The 25589-nt window shown below is 41.0% G+C and overlaps 1 protein-coding gene across 1 annotated transcript in view; it reads left to right on the plus strand.

The window, feature by feature from the left end:
• megf6b (multiple EGF-like-domains 6b) overlaps positions 1-25589 on the plus strand; it is a 64233-nt gene that overhangs the window by 30918 nt on the left and 7726 nt on the right. The window contains exons 7-35 of the mRNA XM_031740079.2: positions 4767-4889; positions 7618-7743; positions 8491-8613; positions 9008-9130; positions 9257-9394; positions 10797-10919; positions 11118-11240; positions 13207-13377; positions 13906-14037; positions 14497-14625; positions 14746-14874; positions 14998-15132; positions 16250-16384; positions 16480-16605; positions 16705-16836; positions 17178-17306; positions 17429-17560; positions 17829-17957; positions 18054-18182; positions 18526-18654; positions 18750-18878; positions 20994-21122; positions 21269-21397; positions 21767-21895; positions 22059-22190; positions 22277-22405; positions 22497-22625; positions 24768-24896; positions 25050-25178. Coding sequence (XP_031595939.2) covers positions 4767-4889; positions 7618-7743; positions 8491-8613; positions 9008-9130; positions 9257-9394; positions 10797-10919; positions 11118-11240; positions 13207-13377; positions 13906-14037; positions 14497-14625; positions 14746-14874; positions 14998-15132; positions 16250-16384; positions 16480-16605; positions 16705-16836; positions 17178-17306; positions 17429-17560; positions 17829-17957; positions 18054-18182; positions 18526-18654; positions 18750-18878; positions 20994-21122; positions 21269-21397; positions 21767-21895; positions 22059-22190; positions 22277-22405; positions 22497-22625; positions 24768-24896; positions 25050-25178 — 3780 coding nt within the window. The remainder of the gene's footprint in view (positions 1-4766; positions 4890-7617; positions 7744-8490; positions 8614-9007; positions 9131-9256; positions 9395-10796; positions 10920-11117; positions 11241-13206; positions 13378-13905; positions 14038-14496; positions 14626-14745; positions 14875-14997; positions 15133-16249; positions 16385-16479; positions 16606-16704; positions 16837-17177; positions 17307-17428; positions 17561-17828; positions 17958-18053; positions 18183-18525; positions 18655-18749; positions 18879-20993; positions 21123-21268; positions 21398-21766; positions 21896-22058; positions 22191-22276; positions 22406-22496; positions 22626-24767; positions 24897-25049; positions 25179-25589) is intronic.

The raw sequence follows: 25589 nt of genomic DNA on the forward strand, positions 1-25589 counted from the left end.
AAACTGGAAGATGGGAGTAATACTTGGCACACGCCAGAATAATCCCAAACTAAAATCAGCAGGTACTAGATACCCACGCTAACCCAGAGAACAGAGCGCTTACTGTAAAGAATATTTTTAAAGGAAAACACCTTGGTGTTGCCAAGTTTCTCTTTGCTGGTACTCGGTCCATATTTCCTTTTTACTCTGGTGAGTTGTTTTCACAGGCTTTTGGGCTTATTACGCATATTCCTTACTTAATCAGGCTTATTTTCTTCTTCTGGCTGGCTTCATTGTCCCAATGAGTCTAATATTTGTTTAGCATAAATATACAATGTTGCAAACTTCTTAGATGCTTGCACAAAGTCTTTAAGTAAGGATAAATTATTAAAAAGAGGAGTTATAAAAGTCATAAAAGAAGCCTCTTTGTATCATTTCTCTTCCAATGGGTGATGGGATGCTGATTATAAAGATGATTTTGCACTTTTTCTTTACAGCACTGTTGGGGTCGTGCTGCGGTGTTTGTATGTGTTGGCATCAGATGAGAGAGAGCACAATGGATCTGCTATTGAATAGACCGTGAGATGCATTCCTTTCTCAGATGTTTGGATTGAAAATACCAAATTTGACTTCTGGCACTCGTCAAATTGGACGTTCCTTTGGTGACAGACTTTTTTGATACATGTCAGTATCAAAAGAAAAATATATTAGTCAGCACATCCTCTAGACGATTCACATTCCTTCTGCAACACCTGACTTATGACCACTCATAAATCCTCACTTTTTACACACATAATATTCTTTGAAGAAATGTGAAAACACAGTGGCTGAGTGAGCAAAATGAGGGAAAGAAATCAATCACTCCTGGCTTGTGAAATACAGATTTTTTTTTTGTAGTTAATGCAGTACTGGATGTGCTGCATATAGGTTGGGGTAGAAAGGGAAATGTGGGGACAAGTGGGAAAGAGAAAAAGGAGGGAGAGGAGGATCTATGATGTGATGGACATCGAGCTTTGGGAGGGTGAAGTAGAGAGAGGGAGATGGAGGGAGGGAGGGGGAAAGAAAATTCAGGAGACAGAGTGAAAAAGAAGTACTAACCATGTTATTTCAGACCAGTCTTTACCGGAGCATGGTCATTTATTTTAATAAAACATACTTATTAGCCTTAACAAAAATGTTGACAGTAGATCTTTTGCAACAGATCTTTGGGCATTTCTAAAATCTTTTTTTTCCTTTTGTTTTAAATGGTTTTTGATTTATTAAACCCCAGAGATGGCTTTGTCACCAGGATGCTGGAGTTTGTTTTTGGTGGTCATTGTGTCTTTGACTTCTGCTGCAAACTATCCATACAGTTACTATAGAAGGATTTGCTATAGGCCACACTGTTACCATGGATACCGCGGCTACAACTTTGGCTACCTGGCTGCAGGTAAGTGATCATTTCTGAGCCAAAATGCAAATGAAGCAGTGGCAGCAGCTCTAATGCTGATTTTGGAATAAAATTTTAAAGAAATGCGAAAGTTACTTATTTAGCAGCGCTGATATTTAAATTGCACACCTTTGTGTTATTTTACAATATGTACATTTCTATCATATTACAGAAAATTCAACAATTTGCATTTCTCTTTTAAAACTTTAAGCACATTTCTTTTTACAGAGGGCTAAATGGACATGTAGGGAGTTTACAGTAGCAGGAGGAGTTAATCCATCTGACCGATAATGTGTCTGCTCTGTCTGGCAGCGTTCAGCTAATTTTTCTCTCTGATAAATGCTTCACTTTTATCAGCACATGAAAAAATGAGCTTTATTGACTATTGCGGTGAGGAATAATCCCTATGGTCCCTTATGTAATTCTTGGTGGTGAGTCAAGATTGTTCAAAAATATTTGTTCTAATGTCCAAATTAAAAAAAAAATCACCTATCCTAAATGGATCCTAAGTAATTTTCCGTGAAGACAGCACTGTGCTGTAGGTAGCTACAGGCAGAGAATTAATACACCCTGTTTAAAAGCCAAGTGCTGTTGAGGCTTTGGCTGGAGATCGAGGAGGATTATGTTCTGGATGTGGAAAGCAGGCTGGAGTTGATCCGCTGACTGTGTGCTGCAGTCGGCACAGGAACAGCAGTTCCACAGTGTTGGTCCCGTTTTATGCAAAACCAAACCAGAGGACGACATGCAGCACGGACGGAAAAATGAAAGGAGGGGCTCTGCCAGCTTTTCTGAGTAAAATGAAGCTAAAGTGGGCAGCAGAGAGCAAGAAAACGAAACTTGAGAACCATTTTTCAGCTCCGGGCACTATAACCGAGGATGTTGCGGGATATTATGGAGAGTGGATAAGTTCAGCTGAAGGATATTGCTATAATTCAGCTTCTTGGGCTGGTTTTCATAAGAGCCATTAAGCATGTAGATCTTAGTCCCTTTATGCTCATATCCTTCATTTATGTCCTTATTCTAATCATGTGCTTCTTTTTATTATCCTTTTTTGTTATCATAATAACCACTGAGATTTCATAATTTACAACACAGTTTTCAACCATCGTGTGCTATAACGTCAGGGTGACAGACTTTGGGTTCTGATTTATGTGTCACGAGTCTATACTGTGGAAACTTGAATACAGTGTTTGCGTGAAGCTCAGATTTGGATTGTGAGGGTGCCACACTGCCTGTATCCCACACAGTGTGACATGAGCACATGGAGACCAAATTTTGATTTAGACATTGATATCCATACATCTTTTCACAGACCACAAGATCAGCTGCCATGATCAATATTTTTACATAATGTACTAAAAGACTTTGTCTATTGTGAAATGGTTTACTGGCACACACAATCTCAGAGATTCATAACCCAGCTCAGCACATCCCCTCAGGTCTATTAAAAGCTGTAGTTCTGTCAGCTTCAGATGCAACAGCCAGCTGTTTTTGGTAAAAGAAGAAGAAAAGAAACAAAGAAAGAAAGAAAAAGCTCTGATAAACCCACAGTAGTTGTAAATGGGGAACATATTGAAGCATTTAGCATTTACAGATATCCCTTAGGAGTATGTGAGAACCAAAACACAACACAGAGTGAATATTGAACTTGAATTCACCAGATGACCTAAAATAAACGCTCTTTTTAACCCAAAACCATCATCTTTTCCTCTAACCAAGTACTACTGTGTCCTGAATCTAACCAAATTTGTTATCCGCCCATCCGCTGTTCGCCCATCCATCCTCTACTAATCCAAGTCAGACGTAAGTCTGGCATTTCAACTTAAAAATTAATGATGTAGCAGGACCATAATTGTGTCACTGTATACATGAGTTTATATTCAGATCCTTCTTTTAGTTTAAGTGCACTTGAAGAATAATTAATCTTCATCCATCATCTCATTTTTTTCAGTCTATTATCTCATTTTTATTCTTCCATCCACCCAATGCATAATTCTTGCCCCATTTACATTTCCCATGAAAGAAGTTGCAACTTAAACAGCTTCCCAGTCCATCAAAGGGTTCGTGCTTATATTCTGCTTATGTTGACATCAAAGGCCATTTTAAACTTTGCACATTACCCTATTTGGCACATCTAACAACTGTGGGAGTCACTGCAAAGCAAACCCACATATAGAGGCGTCTGCATTTATGCATCAATGTCCACATTTTTCTTTTCACCTAGGGAATGAAAGTGTCTATTTTTAATGTGACGGATAGTTTGCACCACAATGAATGTTGATGAGTTATTTCTAGATTTTATTTACATTTAACTGTTTACAACGTCTCTTGAAGACCAGATGTGTGGTCTGTGAAACGAGGCAGTCAATTAAGAGAAATAAATGAAATTAAACTAATATTTACGTTCAGTGAATTAAAATAATCAGCTAGTTTAGGAAAACTTTCAGAAAACTCTTTTCAAAGGAATTCCAGTGAATTCTTGAAATACTTCCTTGCTGAATGGCCGCCTGAGGTCAGGACTGTTCGGAACAACACATTTCTCAACCAGACATTTAACTTGGCACTGAATAATAGTATTTAATGATGTGTTGGCTGTTTTTACAGGCATCATCCGGCAGCCAAAAAAACATTCACACTCACCTTCTTAATGTGTCACGTCACTTGTTGCAGTCCACAACATTTCCAGTAACTCCACTGTGATGATTCTGGTAATAAAAAAGCAAAAGGGTGACTTGTCACCAGCCTGGGGGTTGACTTAGCGTCCAGCAGAACCCCAAACAGACCTCATAATTCAGGACTCACAGGGGGGTCTGCTGTGAAACACACCAAACAATTAATTTGTCTGTGACCCCTAAAATAAGAAGTGTTTAAGAACGTGGTTTGTTTCATTAGAAATCTGGTCACACTGTGAGGGATCGTGTTTCTCTCACCGCTGCTTCCCCCTTCTTTTGTTTGCTTACCATCCACATGCTTGGCTGAGAGGAATGTGTATGTTTTGCATCCTCCACTTTAACTTTCCATATGTTTTTCCACCTGAGGGGCTTTGACAAGAAGCGCAGGAATTTCAGTTTGGTTCTAAATGTGCAGTAGTTGTTACCACATGGGGGGATTTGTTTTTTTGAGCTGCAACGCACTTGTAAAATACTTTCCCTTCTCATCCATCACCTCCTCCTTGCCTCCTGGGGTACATCTTTACCCTAAAACCCGTATTAAGTTCCCCTCTCAGCTTGGCATCTCATCTGGTTTTATTCTGGTAACCATTTTTTTTCTCCCATAATGAGAAGATTTATTTAAATTGCACTCATTTCTCTCTTTTTGCCCTCTTCAGTATTTCACTTGTATTCCTCCTTCCATGCAGATATTGATGAATGCCAGGTCCACAATGGAGGTTGCCAACACAGATGCATTAACACCAGGGGCTCCTACTATTGCGAATGTCACCCGGGCTCCCGGCTTCACGTGGATGGCCGCACCTGCCTCGGTGAGTGATTTTGTTGCAGGTTTGCTGCAGATGAATAACAGAGCACCATATATGTGCTGTAATCATAATATGTATGTCAATGAAAGTGCAAACAGGTCTAAAAACATCATTTATAAAAGTTTAGACACAGTAACATGACGATAATGATGATGGGGAAGGTCTTTATTTAATCCCATTAGAGACGGAATATGAAGACGTCCAAAGGCACTTTGTAATCTAACCTCATGTAGTTCAATACTCACATAAACAATGAGACAGTGGTTTGGAGGAACTGAGCTACTGGAAGCTTCTTTGAGTCTTTGAGTGTTTTTTTTTTTTTTCTTTTGGTCATTATTTCATTGAAGTTTAGCCACATATGGTTTTTTGACATGGGTACTTAATCATCTAGACCACATTAGTTATGTTTCAGACGACCCCTTTGGTTCTGACAAAAAGCCCCATTGTGGTGCGGTTCAAATAACATTTGGTAGTGAAGCCAGATTCAGTCAGTTCATGAAGTTTTTCCCTTAACTGGATATCTTGTACAAAAGCCATTTTTTAAGCTCTCCTGTGAGAGAATCAGACCCAACATCCCATCCTGGAGAAAGCTTGTAGTATGGTTGCATCTATTGTTATTATTGTTTAACTTCTTGGGCCTTTATTCATTCATGTCCACTTAAAATCAATTCTCATATTCAGTGAGTAAAAGCTATTAAAGTGTAAGGTTAACCTTTACGTGCTTTGGTTTGAAAATGAGATGAGTTTGTTCACCACACAAACTACTCAACATCAACCTCAAACTACGGCAACAAACAGTTAAATTCTGTGTATCTCTGGGATGCAGAGGGCTAATGTGCTGGTTTACTTATCAAAAGATATTCAGGCTATAATCACATAGGACAAAGAAAAGCAGCAGATTCTCACAACTGAGTATCATGATGTAGCTCCATCTCTCTGCTTTTCTGTGTACAAGAGCTCTATTTATAGAAGTTGTTTGAATTTGTCCTGCAGAGCTTCAGCTGTCCTGCTGCATCAGTTCAGTGTTTTTAATGATTTTGTTGCTCTGGCCTTGCGTGACTGGATAAAATAGCTTAAGGTGACTATTAAGTGCATCCTACCATTTTACTGTGTAACCGACATTGCTGATATTGACCATATGGATCTACTTCAGCTCCTCCGGACATCCAGTAGTATTTAGCATTAAACTGTAATAGCAGCTAACCAAAGTGGCTGCCTTTCTTTATATGTGTTACAGAGCCTCAGTGCTCAGAAAGAAAAGGGAATGTGAACGCCTGCAAACTTGGACTGCTGAGGATGAAGTGGAAACGAATCAAATCGAAGTGGTCCTCTAAATGGACTTTTTGCTCTTTGCAGCTAGTTCGTGTTTATGTTTGTGGCATGCAAAAATGAAATAAAGTTATTTAGATGTGACAAAGTCAGAGAAAATAAAGAAGACCTGAATCCATATATTCCTCAAGTACTTAAAAAAACACTGAGTGATGCAGGATTACAATAAGTTAGAATGCTATTATGGGTCATTTTTCCCCCTGCAGTAAATACAGCTTTTGCCCTAACGCTCACCTGAGCTTCATTCCTGCCGCCTGTGTGGCAACTGTCATATGACCTGTGCACTGTTTACTGTACCTGTGCATTTTTCCTCTAATATCAGATATGCTAGCTTTGTGGCTTAGAAGAAAAAAAATCTAATAGACAAAAAACTATAAACGTGCCGCTGGCTTCTACGTCAGGAATGCACACAGAGTGTCCTGGATGACATTCAGAGGAAAAATCATTATGTGTTTTTTGGCTTCATAAAGTAGTTATTTCATTTTCTTATAGAGCACATCTGTCCCTGAGAGGCTCTTATGTGACAGCTGTTGCATTAAGAAATGACTGATTACGCCAACAGTTCACAAGTGGACTGACTCCAGACAAATGCTGCTTTTCTGGGATGCTTCATATCCGTCAGTTAAAACTGCAAATTGTGTCCATGTTCAAAAATACATTTGGTGCTGAAATTTCGCTGTCCACTACAAGCGAGTAAACAATTATGTCAGTTTCAACTATGTGCCAAACAGCATGAAAACATACATACTGGAGGATAAAGGACCACACATAGCAATCAACAAGTCAGTCTCCCTCTCTCTGCTCATCTTATCCAGCTCTCGATCAGCCAGCAGAGGTTAGACGTATCCCACACACTTAGCGTGAAGCTGCATAATATTTGAGCTGGAAAGCACTCTGTGGTTTGACATGTGCTTGGGATGGTTGGATCTTGACTCTGGTCTGTGAGCATGAAAAACAGCCTTTTGAGAACACCGGGCTGTTTGGGCTTCAACCTGTTTTTTTGGTTTTTTTCTGTGAAGAGATCCAGATTGATCTGTTGCTACACAGAGGGGAGACTCAGACAAGGAAGAGCATTGAGCTCACACCGCTCTCTGCCTCTTCACCATATGCTCGCTGTCCACCCCAGGCGCGCTGCCATTCAAGTTCCTCTGTGTTTTTTGGCGTTTCTGCTGTGATAGATCTCTCATTGCTCAAAGCATAGCAGCTCTCTGAGGTGTTCTCTGAGTGTAGGAATGTCAGTAGTGTGACTGCTCTGAGAAATTTAAGATTTCTGTTGGTGTGAAACATCAGTCACAAAGACTAACATGACAAATCAGGGTGGATTGATTAGCTTCTGAAAGATGCTGGATTTTTTTTTCAGTGTTGTCCTTTTATCGTATCTTTTTTTCTCTTGCCTTTTTAGCTGTCCTTTCGTGTGCCGTTAGCAACGGAGGATGCGAACACTACTGTGTGCAGCAGTCTGTTGCTCATTTTCTCTGCCGCTGCAAACCGAACTACGTGCTGTCGGAGGATGGCAAGCATTGTAAATGTGAGTGCCCATGTTTCTGAACTCTGTTGTAGGAAGCACTAAAATCACATGTTCATATGACACACTGCAAAAAAAAAAGAAAAGCCCTAGAGGAATAATAATTTGATGGATGATGTAGGAAAGCACGCCAATGAAACTGAGCACTTTGGATGATTATGAAGGTGTGATCCTGCAGGTTTGATCGTAACATTAAAAACACATTGCCTCAGCATCTGCTGCCAATTATAATTATCTTACAGGATGTCTGAGCTGGAATATGATTAACTATCTTTCATGGGATAAGATATTTAATTGGAATGAGTCACAGCAGTCTTCGTTGTTTTTGTGTCTCAAATTGTGTTTTGATGGCCTTGTTCGTTTTAATCACTCCGATCTCTGAGGCTGTTAAGTCAAATACGCTTCTCAGAGGGTGGAAAATTATACATATATGTATTTGAAATTGCTGTCTTCTAGATGCTTTTACTTTGTAATTGTTGGCTGCAAACAGCTTCCTCTAATTTTTGCAGGAAGGTTCTCATCCAAACTGCTGGACAGGCTTACACAAGTTAAACACACACATACAGCTATGAAGAGCAAAGAGTTGGAGGTGCTGGGTGGATTTAAACCCTCTCCACTTGCTCTGCTCTGCTTTAAGATGCAAAACAGTCGGTTTTTACAGTTTTCCCCTCTGCTGTGTTTGAAGCTTTCCTCACTTTACTGTCAGCGTGTGAGTTTACGTGTGTGAGCGCGAGCTTTTTTGTGTTACAGTGCAGGATCCCTGCGCCGATCAGAACGGAGGCTGTATGCACGAGTGTCGAGCTGATGGTGGCAAGGCCCACTGTGACTGTAAAGTTGGCTACACCCTTGCTGCTGATGGGAAAACCTGTGAAGGTAAACTGACCAGTAGTGAGTAAACTAGTAAATTGAGTGGCGAGTGAAACTAGTTTGCTAAACAATATACATACATTCGCAAGGAAAATGTTCCCTGATGGTAAAATTGCTCCATCGACTGATGTTTTCAAGGTCGAGCATCATACATCATGTAGCTCTAAAAGTTAAAAAAAAAAGAAAATAATTGGCTTTAAAGAACAACAGTTAAGAATTTATAAATGAGGAGCAGAAGAAGCAGAATTGTTGGGCAACAATGACTTTAAAGTGTGCAAAAATAACTGGAATAATCTTTAAGCGCTGACGGAGTTGGAATAGATTTATAAGAAGTATAGATGCAGCCCAGATGTATTTCCTCCAACAATTCGCTCTCTTTTTTCAATGCATTTTCCTCCAGATATTGACGAGTGTGAGACAGAAGAGGCCAACTGTGCTCACGGCTGCCATAACACTCTGGGCTCTTACGTCTGTGTTTGCAACGCTGCCTATGAGCTGGGATCTGATGGAAAGCAGTGTTACAGTCAGTTTAAATCCTCATGCCTGCGTATTGTTACACGAGTGGATTACGCCACCTTTAATTTCTGTTTATATTTATAAAACATGTCTTGTTATTAACACACGTCGGTTATTTTATTGTGTACTGAAGGAATTGAGATGGAAATTGTGAACAGCTGTGAGAACAACAATGGTGGCTGTTCGCATCACTGCCAGCATTCAACCAGCGGACCTGTGTGCACCTGTAACCATGGTTACACGCTAGATGAAGACCTTAAAACCTGCATTGGTAAGAGAGTGTGATGCACTCACATATACTTAACAATACTTAGCTGTTTAATAAATTAAGGGAGCTAAAAAATAACTGATTGAGTCTATATATGAAATTATTAGTGTAAGTTATAATTTATTCCTTTATTAGTAACTGGTTTATTTAAAAAAACCACCTGTTTTACCAACTTATCAGAATTTGCAAAGCAGCAAAGAAACTACAAAACTGTGGAGTTCCACTTTGGTGATTTTGACAGTTTCACAGTGACTCATTTTTGTTTGTTGCTCACAGTGTGCGTGTCTCTGTGCCGTCTGTTTTAGGGGTTCAGTCTTTCTTGTTTTTGGCAGACATTTTTTTGTGTTGTTATTAAATTAAAGTGCAAATATCAATTACACCACACCTTTCAAAAGTGGACTTTTTGAGCATCAATCCTTGAACTCATTTGTTAGTCCTTTAGTTTTAGTTTAATTATTAAAATGCCTAATGAATTTATTAGACAACTACCCAATGTAGGTTAACTTCCTTAAGTTAACAATATTTTTTATGTTTCTAATAAATAAGAATACAATTTATAATTCTAAACATGATTTTGACAGATTTCTAAAATGTTTGTTTGGGGTTTTTTGTTCTTGTGACAGGTGGCCTAAATTTGTTATTCCAACCGTTTTATTAAACTTATATATTTAATTTATTATTAAACATTTATCTGTTAAACTGTTGAGACCTAAACCAACAAATAGTCCTGTGTATTTTGAGCAGTGATGTTAAACTTTAAGTCTAATGGAATAATCCTAGAAAATATACAAACTGCATGAAGGCCATTATTTAGCTTTAGTTTCAATTTTTTTTGGAGACACATTTTTAAACCATGTCATTCAACATAACCACAATGTGAATTGACCTTTTTGTGATTTATGTGATTTATGGCAATGCTGTGAATTAAACTGAATTAAAACTAATCCAGTCAGCTTGCTGCACCAGAGAAGATGTGGAGAAGGTGTGTGATAACTGTGATTGCAGACAAGGGTAAATAGTCATTTTTACATTTACTGGAGACAACGGCGCAGTCGGTGTAGAAGCTCACATACAATAAAACTAGAAAGCAAAAGAGAAAGTGAGGCACTTTATACAACTCGAAAATATATTTTTTTAGTCCTCTAATAAAAAAAAATGTCCTTGTGGTCAGGAGGTGGAAGAGTATTTTTGGAAAACAGGTCTTTGCTCATTCAAGCCAGAGTTTGCAAAGAAAAAGAGCAAATTTCAGTTCACTGTTATTATCCTTCACTTGTAATTTTAACCTTAATTGGCTGTTAAACCCACACAGTTTAAATTACCTCATAAATTTTCCCTCATGGAGCAGGGAAGCATATCACTGCAGTTGGATCATAATTTTTGTCTTGCTGCTTGTTGTGCTTGGCAGATGTTGACGAGTGTGGAGAGGAGATCTCATGTTGTGAGCAGGACTGCACCAACTACCCTGGGGGTTATGAATGCTACTGCTCTGCAGGATACAGACTCAACTCAGACGGGTGTAGCTGCGACGGTAATGTTTTACCTTCAGTCCAAGCGTGCACGGCACTTACATTTACATGAGACACAATGTTTAATCCTGCTGAATTTAAAAGGAAAGTTTCGGTTTGACACGCACAATGTTGCCTTTGTTTTATTGAGCACAAACAGTGGCCGTTGTCAGTTTTTCCTTCTGACGCATTTGATTCTGTGGTGCGTCTGTGTTGTTTAGATGTAGACGAGTGTCTGGGCGCTAACGGTGGTTGCGATCACACATGCCAGAACAGCGCCGGTTCCTTCCAGTGTTACTGCCGCCGGGGTTTCCGTTTGGACGAGGACCGGCATTCTTGCATCCGTGAGTATCAGCAATCATGTGTAAGAGCGTGGGCGAGCGGGAATCACACCAGAAACATTCCAGTGGAAAATCCTGGCGAACTGACGCTTGTTGTGCTGTAAAGTCTAAGTCATTTAGACAAAAGGTTTAAAAAGAGGATATGAAGAATGGAAATGTCAAGCTAGGACTAGTGTAATCTACAATGAGATGCAAGGAAATCCAACTTTATTTGGCATAGATGAAGTATTTAAACAAACATTAATGAGCCAGCCTCAAATTTGATGTCAAAACTGGAAGAATCAGTGGGATACTGGTACTGCCAGAAAATTAGAGCGGCAGTAGCATTGTCCTATTTAGTGTTTAGTGTGAGAAAACCAAATCAAGCAAATCAAGCTCAGATGCTATCCTGGCAGATCAGCTGATCTCACTGCCAGCCCTCATCAGCTGATGGCTCAGCTGATAGCCTTCTATGCATCCAACTGGCAAATCTCATATGGACTGCAGTGTTGCACTTCTACCAGTGATTTTCCAACCCACACGAACCCAGCTCTTCCTTTTCATGCTGTTTGTGTGTCGAGGTCTCAGAACAGAGGCAGAAATAACACCGTTCCTTTGAACCACCATTGTGTTTTACAGACACATGGTATAGTAGCTGTACCAGTGATAAGTAGCACCTTTTAAAGTAATAACATTATACTAATAGCATTATACTGACATCAGTGAAACTAAAAAAACAACTTCCATGTGTTCCAGCTTTTCCTTTCCTTTTTTAACATACCACCACTTTCACTCCAAGTAAACTCTCGGATTGACTAAAGCGCACTTGGAATTGTCAAAGGATTTATTTCCATATGCAGTAATGGATCCCTGTGGAGTTAACTATAAACAGAGACTATGTTTTGTAATCTTGTGGCCTGACAAACATGCTGATTGCATTTACTTTGTCATAAAACATTTGCAAAGTTTTTCTTTCATAAAAGATTGACATCTGCATTGTGTACGTCCAAGTTCATCAGCAGCTGATTTTATTCCTCTCGAGCAATTCTGCATGCTGAATAATCAGTTGAATAATACCAAATATGCTCACCGGCCACTTTGTTAGGCACACCTTTTAAAGTGATTGTTGAACAGGTTCTAGAGGATTTTATAAGTTTAAATAAGAATGAGTAACAAAGGTGATTTAAGTGACTTTGAATGTGACACGGTTGCAGTGCCAGACTGAGATTTTCCCACACAAGAGAAAATATCCTGTCTTTCTTGTGATGGTGATGTAGGGAATGCCAAAGATCAGAGGGGAATGGCCAGACTGCTTTGAGCTGTCGGGAAGGCAACAGTAACTCAAATAACCACTTGCTATGACCCAGGTACACTGAAGAATATCTGTGAATGCACAACATGTTGAACTTTGAAGCATCAGAAGAACACCCTGGCTGCCATTCTTGTCAGCTAACAGGAAACTGAGGCACAATTCACTTGGACGACTGGATAAACTTGACGTGGTTTGATGAGTCTTGATTTCTGCTGCAACTTTCAGCTGGTAGAGTCAAAATTCCAACAACATGAAAGCACACTTTGGGTTCCTCAGTACCAAATGAGCATCTTTTAAACTCCACAGCCTACCTGAGTATTGTTGCTGACCGTGTGCATCCCTTTGTGACGACAGTGTAATCATCTTCTGATGATTGCTTGGATAATGGATAATGCAAACAAGAATAGGACCATTTATTTCAAATAAAAACTGCACAGAGTAGCTTTAAAAAGCCATCAGTGTACAATGAATAATCTGCATCATTATTGCCCTCTTCATTCGATTTACACAGCATACAATCGTGTCATCATGTACAATGTTACTCAGTTGCCACATGAATAAAAATGAAAGATTCTTATAGTTATCTCTTTTTTTATACATACAATATATTTAAATGCAATGATATAAAACACATGATGTTGGCATATTTTGTATAATTGATTTTTTTTCTCACTGTAGCACTAGAAGATGCAGTCGAGGCTCTGTCCAGCGGAGGCTCTATCGAGCTGCCACTCATTCGCCCCCAGCTCACCTTGCTGCAGGACTACAGCCAACCCCTGGAGCGCTTTGACGACTATGAAGATGACGAAGGGGAGCTGAGGGCTGAGAGTAACCTGGCGGAAAAATTTGGTGAGGTTCCTCTCAAACCGCTGTTGATTTATTATCATTAACCGTAAACCTGCATCTGATTATATGGCTTCTGTGAAGCTGTCTGACAGACTTAGTGATGGCAGAAACACATCACACGATGGGGGCTAATTATTTTGCTTCATGCTTCCAGAGTGTTCGTACATCCTAATAAACTACCACAATTTCTCTGCCAGGCATGTTGAGGGTTATATAGCCTGGCAGCTGCTCTGAGTCTGAAGCAGGAAGTCAGAGGTTCTGCTTTTTGTCGCTCAAACGTGACAAAAAAAACATGCTGAACATGCAATCTAATGTAACTGAAAGCTGAAGAGTAACACCTGCTAATATTTAAATGTATGATGTTGCAGTCCCAGTGCAATGCTTTCATTTATTACATTTGTGGTTTGGCGTTAGTGTACCAATAGAAATGTTTCTGAGGGTTAAATATCATGGAAAACACAAAAAACATATTTTTATTAAAATGAGGTAAGCATAAATTGAACACTTAAAGTTTGATTCCTGTGTTTTCAGTGTGCTTGGATGACACTTTCGGCAGCGACTGCAGTTTGACGTGCGACGACTGTTCTAATGGAGGAAAATGTAATCCGTGGAAAAACGGCTGCGATTGCCCCGACGGGTGGACGGGCATTATCTGCAACCAGAGTGAGGACTGAGCCCACAAACAAACACTGACCCTCCTTACACACACTGTCACACGCCGGGCTGCACAGCCATGACAAAGAGGGAAATGCACACAAATGCTGATTAAAAGACTGTTGTGTGTAGTTAATACGATCAGTGGTGTAAATGAGTGCATGGGTGAGGAAATGGTGTATGCAAAAAGTTTAGTGCAAAGCCAAAAAAAACCCCAACCGCACACCGGAGAACCAACCAAGCTAAGAAGGGTATCTTACAGTAACTGAGCTTTGAGGGCTTTTATAGAGCACGGGCATGCTGGGCCCAGGTATTGCCAGTGTCACTGATGGGAAACGAGCCACACCAATCCTCCAATGTCTGGAAGGCAGGGTAGAGTGGGTCATCACAACAAAAACACCCGTGGAAACCTGTCAACCTTGACTGTTTAAGCTGTAATGGATCCTTTTTTATCTTTCATCCCCACAGCGTGTGCCGAGGGATATTTTGGCAAAAACTGCTCCTTCTCCTGCAAGTGTAAAAATGGTGCCAGCTGTGACCCCGTCAATGGAAGCTGCCGCTGTCCTCCTGGTGTGAGTGGAGACTTGTGCCAGGACGGTGAGACGCTTCTCTTTATGTCTTCACTTAAAGCAGTTTTTCCTGCTAAGATAAAATCTAATTATTTTAAAGGCACACTGGATATCTTGCATTTACAGAGAAGTATTTTTTTGGGTTCAGGCTGTCCTAAAGGCTTCTATGGGAAGCAGTGCAACAAGAAATGTAATTGTGCCAATAATGGGCGGTGCCACCGTACCTACGGAGCGTGCCTGTGTGATGCCGGACTCTACGGACGCTTCTGTCATCTCAGTGAGTCCCACTGCTTACACGTCAACAGCTTCTCATGCCGAGCAACAAATTACAAAAGGTCAGACCTGCTGCTACTTTCACTGTGACTTCAAGTATCCATGATTCCTTCATCTTCACCTTCAGCGTGTCCCAAGTGGACTTTTGGACCCGGCTGTTCTGAAGAGTGTCAGTGTGACCAGCAGAACACTGTCGAGTGTCACCGCCGCTACGGCACCTGTGTCTGTAAAGCTGGTTACCGTGGTAACACCTGCAAGGAAGGTGAGCAAAGTCACAAAGCACAAGTTGTGTTTGTGTCTGTATTCTTGTTCTTTATTACAATTATACAAATACAAAACTCAGAAACAACAACAGAAACTGCAACTGCTGTTGGGCAAGAGCTATAACGAAACTTTGATGTTTTATTCTGTTAATATGGGAATTTAGTGCAATATGTTAATCTTTTTGTATCATTGTGAAGTCATATAATGCTGTTTTGTAGTAAACAAGGAGAGTGCTTATGTCCCCCAATGACTAATATTTTGCTTGAAAGTTTGAAGATGATCCAGGGGAACCTAGAGCTTTTTCCTAATTTCTGTGACCTTGTGTTTTGACCTATGACCTTTGACCTTAAAGCAATACATACTAAAATAGTGTATTGTATCATCCTAACCCATACGATTGGAGCAGAATTGGCTGAAATCTTTTGCTTTTAAAAGCTGTAAAAACTTGAGATTTCAAGATATATTCATGCAGTGTGTGATTTTTGCAAAAATGTATGGTGTCACTGTGACATCGTAGGATGTCGTATTGAAAAAAATAAATAGTGTGTTTTACAGCTTGCTCCATGCCCTTTAATATGATACATTACTCGATATGGTTTTCCTAAAAAAAAATTTCAAGGTCCACTTTGACCTTGGGTGCTAACAATGAAGGTCAAGGTCAAATACCAACCAGGTACTCATGTCCCCCATGGCGTAGTATATTGTTGTGAAGTTTGAAGATGATACATAAAAAAATTGTGGACGATATAAAGTTTTGACTAATTTTCACATTTGGTGTTATTTGTGTCGAGCTGACACAAAAGAAAGAGAAAAAATGTATATAGTTCTAAGTCTTTGTTACTGCAATCCAGTATTTGTTTCAGTAACACTGTAATGCAAAAGTCCTCTCAGGCTAAAATTGTCCACACTTGCACAGTTCTGAAATATCTGATAAATATAACATACATAGTTCAAATTAATTTTACATTAAGCCACGTTGTCCATATATAAAGTGATTTGCTGATCAGGCCTCACTCTGTAGCCAACTGTTGTCACTATAAAAGATGTTTAACATTCTGACTGTAATGTATTGATAATTCCCAGATTCCTCACCAGCTTTTTCACATTGTCTGTAGAATGCAAGCCAGGTACTCATGGAGCCGGCTGTGAGAGGAAGTGTGCCTGTCCATCAGGAGTGTCGTGTCACCACGTGACCGGAGAGTGCCAACGAAAGTGCCCTCCTGGTCTTCATGGGGAGAACTGCGATCAAGGTGGACGGCTTGATTTTTGCATGCTTTAGGCTTATTTGTGTTTGTTTTTCATGGTCCTGTGTTGACACGAATCCTTCCTGTGTGTCCTCTGTCAGTCTGTCCAGAGGGAAGATTTGGGCCCAGCTGCGTTCACTCTTGTAACTGCACCGGCGCACCATGTGACAAAGTAACGGGAGAGTGTCAGTGTCCAGCAGGCACATCAGGAAGCCACTGTGAAAACTGTGAGTGCTTAAATTTTTTTATATATATAAGAAAACTAAACAATTGACTTAAAATTTACATGATAAAAATCATAAAAATGTTCATTATGATCTTTGCAGTGTGTCCAGAGGGTTTCTGGGGTCTAGGCTGTGGAGAAATCTGCCCGGTGTGCGAGAATGGCGGCATATGTGATAAACACAACGGATCGTGTAACTGTCCTCCAGGATTCATGGGAAGACTCTGCCAAAATTGTAAGTAGCAGCATTTTAGGGAAAGTTTCCATAGCAACAGGCACTAAACAGTGAGCCGGATGAGAAGGACGGCAGCACTGTGGAATATTAAAATGATGCAGTTTGGATGTGAAGTGAAGGAACATGGTAGAAGTCGGAAGGGTAATTTTCTACGAATTCATATGCTTGAAGCCATGTTTTCACTGGAAGAAGAAATATAACTCCACTTCCACTAACTGCTGGCGCTTCAATGCTCAATCACGGCGAATGGCAGTGCAGAAATGTCGTGGGAACTTGGTGCTTTTCTCATGTAGTTTGGTGCAGTAGATTAGTCTTGTTCTTTTTTTCTTTCTTTCATGCAGTGTGCCCGAATGGACGCTTTGGTCAAAAATGCCAGATGAAGTGCATCTGCGAGAACAACGCTCGCTGTGACCCTGTGAGTGGGCGGTGCACCTGTGCTCCTGGTTGGACTGGGCACAACTGCAGGAAAGGTATCATACTGAAGCACGGAAGCAATCGCTGCTGAGCTAAACTGATGTGGAAAAACCAAATGTATGTGTGGAAAAACCAAACCAAAAAGAAAACTGAGCTCATTTATATGATTGTGTTGCAGCTTGTGATGCGGGACACTGGGGGGCCGACTGCTCACAAACCTGCGACTGCAGGAACGGAGACGGAAGCTGTGACGCTGTGACAGGCCAGTGCAACTGCGAAGCTGGTTTCACTGGAACTCACTGCCATCAGAGTATGTTATTATAGGTTTTTTTAAGGGATTATACTGTAACTTTCTCACTATGCTCACTATTTAAATAATGCTTACAGTACATCCTCAGATTGGTGCCCACTCTTCTCTAAGTTAACTTATTCTCACATGTGCAGTGATCATGCTTTGTGCTACCTCCAGAAAACACCAAAATAACATTTTTAAAAGCTCCTTGTATATTTTGTGTAATATGTCAGTGTGGTCTGTTACATCATATTTTGTAACTGTGCTGTGTGTGATATTGCTTCAGAGTGCCCAGCAGGTCTGTTTGGTCTCGGGTGCCGCCATCGGTGTCAGTGTGAAAACAACGCATTGTGCGACCACGTGAGCGGAGCTTGTACCTGCCAGAGGGGATGGACGGGGACCTTCTGTGAAAAGCGTAAGAGGAGCTGCTTGATCATGAAGCCAAATTCTCCTACTTAGCATGTATGTATGCCAATAACAGAGAGTCTTTACATCTGTGTGTGCGTTCTAGCATGTCCTGGGGGTTTCTACGGTTTGGACTGCCAGGAAAAGTGTTTGTGTCAAAACGGCGCGAGCTGTGATCATGTCAGCGGCGTTTGTTCCTGCCCCGCTGGTTGGATCGGCCCGTTCTGCAACCTGAGTGAGTAACAGGTGCACCACAGAGAATCGTTTAACTTAACAGATGCGGTTCAGTGTTGTCGAAAAAAAAAGGTGAAATCAAAGACTCAGACTGTTTGTATCGTTGTATCTGTTGGAGCTTCATATGAAGTGAGGACACCTTTCAGACGCTGAATCACAGTAGAACAAAAGCACGCTTGGTTTCAGAGTTATTTGGGAAAGCCCAGCCCCGTCACACATGAGAAAGTACCAACCTGATGTTACCCATGCAGAAGCCTGTATTATTTACCAGATACTGGAATTTCCACTTTTGATCAGCAGGGTTCAACAGGAGGTAATGATATTGTTTGTCTCTCACGTGGCAGCGTGCCCAGCTGGTTTCTATGGGGAAGGATGTAACCGAACCTGTAGCTGCCGTAACGATGGCATCTGCCACCCGGCCAGTGGGCAGTGTGCATGCATGCCGGGCTGGACCGGACCCAACTGCACAAAAGGTGAGTTTATACAACAGATAAAAGTGATCACCTGTACAACAGGTAAAGAACAGGTCACGAGATGTTTGTTTTTGGGTTGTTGTTTTTTTTCTCAGAGTGTCCCACTGGGTTTTATGGAGCAGACTGTCAGCAGCGTTGCTTGTGCCAGAATGGGGCCACTTGTAATAAGACCAGTGGAAAATGTGCATGCGCCAGCGGCTGGACAGGCACAGCCTGTGAACTGGGTAAGACTGAAGGATGGTGTGAGTAAGAGTCTCCATGTGTTACCACTAAAGCACTCTCACATGGATCAGGAAAAAAAACTGATTTATTGTAACTAGAGTCTTATTTTGGTACTTTTGGCTGTCGCTAATAGAAAAAGAAGAACACTATGCTGAAATCTAAAAAATGCTGACATCAATCAGTTCAGTTGATTTTATTTATTTGATTTTATTTATAGCACCAAAATTACAGCAACAGTCGCCTCAAGGTGCTTTATATTATTAAGGTAAAGACCCAACAATAATACAGAGAATACATAGAAAACCCAGACAATCAGATGATCCCCTATCAGTGAGCACCTGGCAACAGTGGGAAGGAAAAACTTCAATTAAATAGGAAGAAACCTGCAACAGAACCAGGCTCAGGGAGGGGCAGCCACCTGCTGCAACCGGCCAGGGGTGAGTGGCGAGAGACGGGATAAAGACGTACTGTGGAAGAGCCAGAGATTAATAATAACTATTAAATGCAGGGTGATGTATAAACACAGAGAGTGAAAAAGGTTTGTGAAGAGGAAATACTTACTGCATGATGTCCAGCAGGCTAGGCCTATTGAAGCGTTAGGGGATTCAGGGTCACCTGATACAGCTCTAACCACATGCTTTATCAAAAAGAAGGTTTTAAGCCAAACTCAGAGCTGGAAGCTGAAGGCTCTGCCTCCCATTCTACTTTTAAATACCCTAGGAACCACAAGTAAACCAGCAGTCTGATTATTCAAGGCCTTGTATGTGAGGAGCAGGATTTTAAATTAGATTCTGGATTTAACAGGGAGCTAATGAAGAGAAGCCAATATGGGAGAAATATGCTCTCTTTCTAGTCGCTGTCAGCGCTCTCGCTCCAGCACTTTAGATCAGCCTGAAGCCTTTTCGAGGCGCTTTTTGGACAGCCTGATAATAACGAATTACAAGTCCAATCTAGATGTAATAAATCATGAACTAGTTGTAAACCCAGTGAGGTTAAGCCTGTTTATCTGAACAATTTCATTTGAAGGTGAAATTGAAAAATGAGCACGCTTGAAATGTTATAAATAATCTGTCACTGTGCACGGAAACTGCTCACAGGTGTGACTGTCCTTTGTTTTAGTCTGCGTGGCCATTTTCTTGCTTGTGTTTCTCATTGTTACCATATTTCCAGATTGGAGCAATTTTCCTTTTGGATACTAGTTATTTGTGCTGATAAGAATGACGGGCAGAGCTATACAAAACACACAAAACCCCTAAAAGATTGACTGATTTACCAACATCAGGATCTCATACAGATCTGGATGTATATATTCACACCTCTGATTTTAATTCCAGCTAAAGCAGAAGATCAGCCCGCAAACTAGTATCCTTATGAGACTGTACTTCTCTATAGCTGTAATGTGATCATTTGACATAGCTGTATAGATTATCATGTGGTAATTCAGCCTCATCTGGTTCCAAACCACCCCGTGAAGCCACAGAGACGTCTGATTTTTGTGAAGCCGCAGTGATGTTGGTTAGTCACGACAGAAATGCAGAAGAATAAAATCACCTGAACCTTGAAGTAAACATTTAAAACAGTGGCCTGTGGTTGTTTTACTTTGCTCAGGAAATGCATGAGACTGAGTTTAATTTGCTGCCTTAGCTCATTTGTTTTTGCCTGAAGTCTGGTTATTTGCTGGCAGCGAGTGCATTTCTGCACCACAGACCGTGCTGCTCTGCAAAAGTCTCTGTCGACCTGGCGATGACATTCCAGCTTCTGCTCCCTCTGAGCTCCACATCACACACTATCCTCCCTCTGTGCCTGTTACAACCTTTCCCCATCAGGCTGTGCCAGGCCCAGCCCCCTATTTGTGCTCAGGAAACCTCTAATCCTGTCGCTGGAATGTCTTCCCCTTCCAAACTCTGTGGCCACTACCTGTGATTGCCAACTTCATACTCAGTCCAATTATAAACTGTTGGGGGAAAAAACGAAGCCATTTTTGCACTCCTCAGCAGAAATGTGACAGAGCAACTTCCCCTTTTGTACGCTGTTGAAATCAAGATGTCTCTGTTCTTTCTCTTCCTCTGTCTCACTTGTGTGTGTCTTGCTGTGCACGCTGCTCTGTGTTTACACAGAATGTGTGGCCGGCCGATTCGGGGCGGACTGCCAGCAGCGGTGTGAATGTGAGAACGGCGGCCAGTGTGACAGACGGACCGGACGGTGCAGCTGCAGCGCCGGCTGGATCGGAGAGCGCTGTGAGAAAGGTGAGACCACGAGTGAAAAACTAACTCACCTACAGAAACTTTGACGTCATGGGGAAGTGCTGCGCTGTGGAAACTCTACCACTGTGATTGCGGTTCTGTGGGGTTTTGTTAATTATAGCCTCTCATTTGCACATTTTTCTGCCCAGCGTGCGATGTTGGATTGTTTGGCATCGGCTGCCGGGAGCGATGCCAGTGTCTGCACGGAGCTTCATGCCACCATGTCACCGGAGAGTGCCAGTGTCCACCAGGGTGGAGAGGGAAGGTCTGTGACAAAGGTACAAGCCCACAGTCAAGGAAAATTTTGTGCTCTTGCAACCTCTAGTGGGCAAAACTTGCACTGTTTCAATGATTAACTCTATATTTTAATTTTTTTGCATTCAAGGGCAGAATAAGGGAAAAAAGAAACGAGTTCGATAGAGCACCTTGACATATTTAGCATTTTTTATGCAAGTTTTCATCTTTTTCTGAGCTGTACTTGTGCATGTTTATACCTTTAATTCATTTCTTATTAAATATAAGGCACACATGTTTTATTCCAGTCCATTTATCGTCCATACCTACTGTATGTTACTCCTAATTGTTAGTTAAAAAAAGAGACATGCAGAACTAAATGTCTGATTCTGTTTTCCTTCCACATCCTTCAGCATGTTTGCCGGGTACATATGGAAAGGGCTGCATGCAGCGCTGCAGCTGTGCACAGGGCACGTCCTGCCACCACATCTCTGGAGAGTGCGGCTGTCCTCCCGGATTCACTGGCAACGGCTGTGAACAGAGTGAGCTCCGCAGGACTAACTTTTTCTGACAAATTAAATTCAATGCCACAGTCCTTCCTAAGAATTATAAACACTGCAAAATTAAAGAGACATTTCTGGTGCCTCAGAAAGTAAAAATGTCTTTAAGCAAACTGTTTATTAATGAACTTTTCCTTTTTATCAGCTTGTCTGCCTGGAACCTTTGGGCAGAACTGTAACCAGGTCTGTCAGTGCTCTGAGACAAATCAGCTCTGCCACCCGGTGTCTGGATCATGTTACTGCGCTCCAGGTTACCACGGCCCCAAATGTGCTCAAAGTATGCATAAACAGCATATTCATGCATAAACACTAAACCAAGGGAGCATGATAAAGCAAGTTTAAGGTTTTATTATTCATTTTTAGTCTGCGGAGAGGGTCGTTATGGTCCAAACTGTGAGAGAGAGTGTCAGTGCGAGAATGGAGGGAAGTGCATTCCATCCACTGGAGCCTGTGAATGTCCAGCAGGATTTATAGGACCGCGCTGCAACATCAGTGAGTCCGAGTCAAACTTTGATGATGACGTTAACTAAGTAAATAAGTGTTACAGTGTGGAAAAGTGTGTGATTCATCCTTGTGGTCACAGCGTGTCCAGCTGGGCGCTACGGTGTCGACTGTGCCCAGGTGGCATTGTGTGGAGAGGGAGCCCAGAATGACCCAGTCACCGGTCGATGTGTGTGCGCTCCTGGACGCAGAGGAGAGGACTGTGGAAATGGTGAGCTTTCATTATTGCTGATACATTTGTGTTGTATGGCCTGTGAGCTAGATCTCTGGAAACAGGCCCTCTGTTGATTTCAAACTCTTCTTTTATGTTTCCATTCATGTAATAAGGGCTGTGTAAGTATTATATCATATATCCAGCTGTAAATAGTACTAGGACAATAGAGGTACAACAAGAGGGTGGATAAGTTGTCAATATAGAAAAGGCACCCTAGAAAGGCTGAGTCACTCTGAAAGACTATGTAGGCGAACATTTGTGTATTTCATCATCTACAGTACATAATTTAATGAATAGAAAACTTGAAGTCTGTAAATAAAAGACAAGTCTGAAAACTAATACTGAATGGCGTAATCTTCTGAGATTACCTGCTGAGGTGGCACCGCTTTTAAACAGTGCACAGGAACAACACTGGCATTCACTCTGCTAGACCTCATTTAATGTGTGGGGTATATGGGGGGCTTTAGTACACATAGCTAGAGGTGGACCGATCCGATATTACGTATCGGTATCGGTCCGATACTGACCTAAATTACTGGATCGGATATCGGCCAGAAATAAAAAATGTAATCGATCCATTAAATATCAAAAAAACACCTCACAAAACTTGCGACACGACGTAACTCGGTTCATAATCGTAGCACGTTGGAGCAGTGTGCATCATGTGTATTTGTATAGAGCGGCTGTGTGTATTTGTAGCCTCGCTACCAAACCAGCATTTCATCTCCGAGGAAGTTATCCCAGAGAGAAGTAAAGCAAGTGTGTAAGTTCATCTCTGAATGTTTGTAAAGCGTTCCCACGTTAAGCTTAACAACCGATATATGGAGCGACTGCCTCTCTCTCCCTCTCTCCTGCTGCTACTTCAATCCTGAAACTGCTTAATGATCAGCTGATCGGCTTTTCTGTCGTGAGTCCCTCTCTCTTCTTTGTTTTTGGTCCACTTTGCACCAGAAAGAGGAAACCAGCGTCTGAACAACAGCAGCACCTTTAAGCTTGATAAGCTGTTGTTAGAATTTATTTAATATTACTTTCTACACCAGGATCCTTTTCTACGTAGCTGACTGCTGGTAACTGTGCAGGGGCGGATCTAGCAAAGTTTAGCCAGGGGGCCCGATAGGGCATGAACAGGGAAAAGGGGGCACAAAGACAAACTTTTCTTTCTTATTCTCATTTAAAATGTCTAGCTTTTAATAAATAATTATCTGAATCTTACACCCAAAGTTTTAATCTGATGTAAAATGTATAGAAGTCCATTACTGTATATAGTAACTGTTAAGTCTAATATACCCTAGTAAGCTATAGTACTTTTTCCTTTGGGAAAGTACCATCTGTGAATTCTGCAATTCTGTTGAAGAAAGATGTTGAATCTATTTAATTATTCTTGAAAAATAATTTATTTCTGTGCATTTTTTTCACCCTGCATCAAATTAAAGTTGATTACATCGATTAAGCATCATGAGGTGGAGGGTGGGGGGTGGTTCCCTATTGTTTTTGCTGGGAGTTTGCAACCCTATTAGTTAGGTTGCTTAATATTTCTGCTAAGTACTCTTTAAAATACCAGAATAGGGAGGATGGAGTAGGTTTAAGTTCATTAGATTGATCAGTGTTGCTGAACTATGAAATATTTTGGGTGCAGTGTATTTTTTACATACAGGTATAACAGAATAGCTTTAGTGTTGTTGTTTATTTAAACTTGAGTATGAACTTATACAAAATGCAGCAAGATATTATAAAAACTGTTTTATTGATTAAAAAAAATACACTATATCGGATTCATATCGGTATCGGCAGATATCCAAATTTATGATATCGGTATCGGACATAAAAAAGTGGTATCGTGCCATCTCTACACATAGCATGGGATGATGTCTCTTTCAACGAAGGCTCTGCTTATTTCAGCAACACACTGACAAACTCCATTCTTCACTTATTACAGGAGCATGAATCCACAGTAAGAGACAGTCCACACCATTGAAAACACTATGAGATGAAAATACAGCAGGAGGCTCCAGATTACTGTTTACCTGTAATCCTTTATAATGAGCAAGACTAGAAAACTGTGCTTTCAGAACTACAGCATGTTATGACACTTGCCTGGATATTTTCTTAAGTTTAATTGGAGTGTGTGTTTGGCCTCAGGCTGCCTTGCAGGCTGGTTTGGGGCAGAATGTGCTCAACGCTGTAACTGCAGTAATGGAGGAGTATGCGACTCTGTGACCGGCAACTGTACCTGCGGTCTGGGCTGGACTGGTGCACACTGCAACATAGGTGATCACCTACTCTTTAAAAAAAAATCATCACAATATTTTATTTATTGCATCTGTCCATTACCACATATTTGATCTGTTGTAACATGTTGAATCTAAACATAATCAGGTGTCACAGCGAGTCATGTCCTCTGTTTTATTCTTCCTGTCCCAGAATGTCCGGCGGGAAGATTTGGTGCCAACTGCCAGCTGAAATGTAGCTGTCAAAATAATGGCACTTGTGACAGAGTGACGGGGACGTGTCAGTGCGGTCCAGGCTACTATGGGCATCTATGTGAACACGGTGAGAACTGAACACACACACAAACACAAAGAATGACCTCCATCGTTGTCCAAAAACACATCAGTAAGTCATGTAGTTGCACATCATCCTGCTCTGTTAATGCTTTTTGTATATGTTGTATTTTTTTTAAATATCTTGTGTTCACGGTTGCTGAAGTTTTGAATGAAGTCAAAGCTGTGCGAGAGATTGCAGTACACATGAAGCACCTCAGTAGTTTTTAAGGTCGTGATGAGATCATTCATGCCGATGCACAGATGTCACAGTAGAAGAAGTCTTTATAAAATCCTGAAATTTAACTTGTATTTTTTGAACACACTGAACATCAAAAGGCTTACAAGGTTTATAATTCGATCAAATCAGCCCAGCATTTGTATTCTAACCTTAAAGCTCCACTTTAAAGATGTCAGATTT

Source organism: Oreochromis aureus, linkage group 5, assembly GCF_013358895.1.
Source record: "Oreochromis aureus strain Israel breed Guangdong linkage group 5, ZZ_aureus, whole genome shotgun sequence".
Lineage (NCBI taxonomy): Eukaryota > Metazoa > Chordata > Actinopteri > Cichliformes > Cichlidae > Oreochromis > Oreochromis aureus.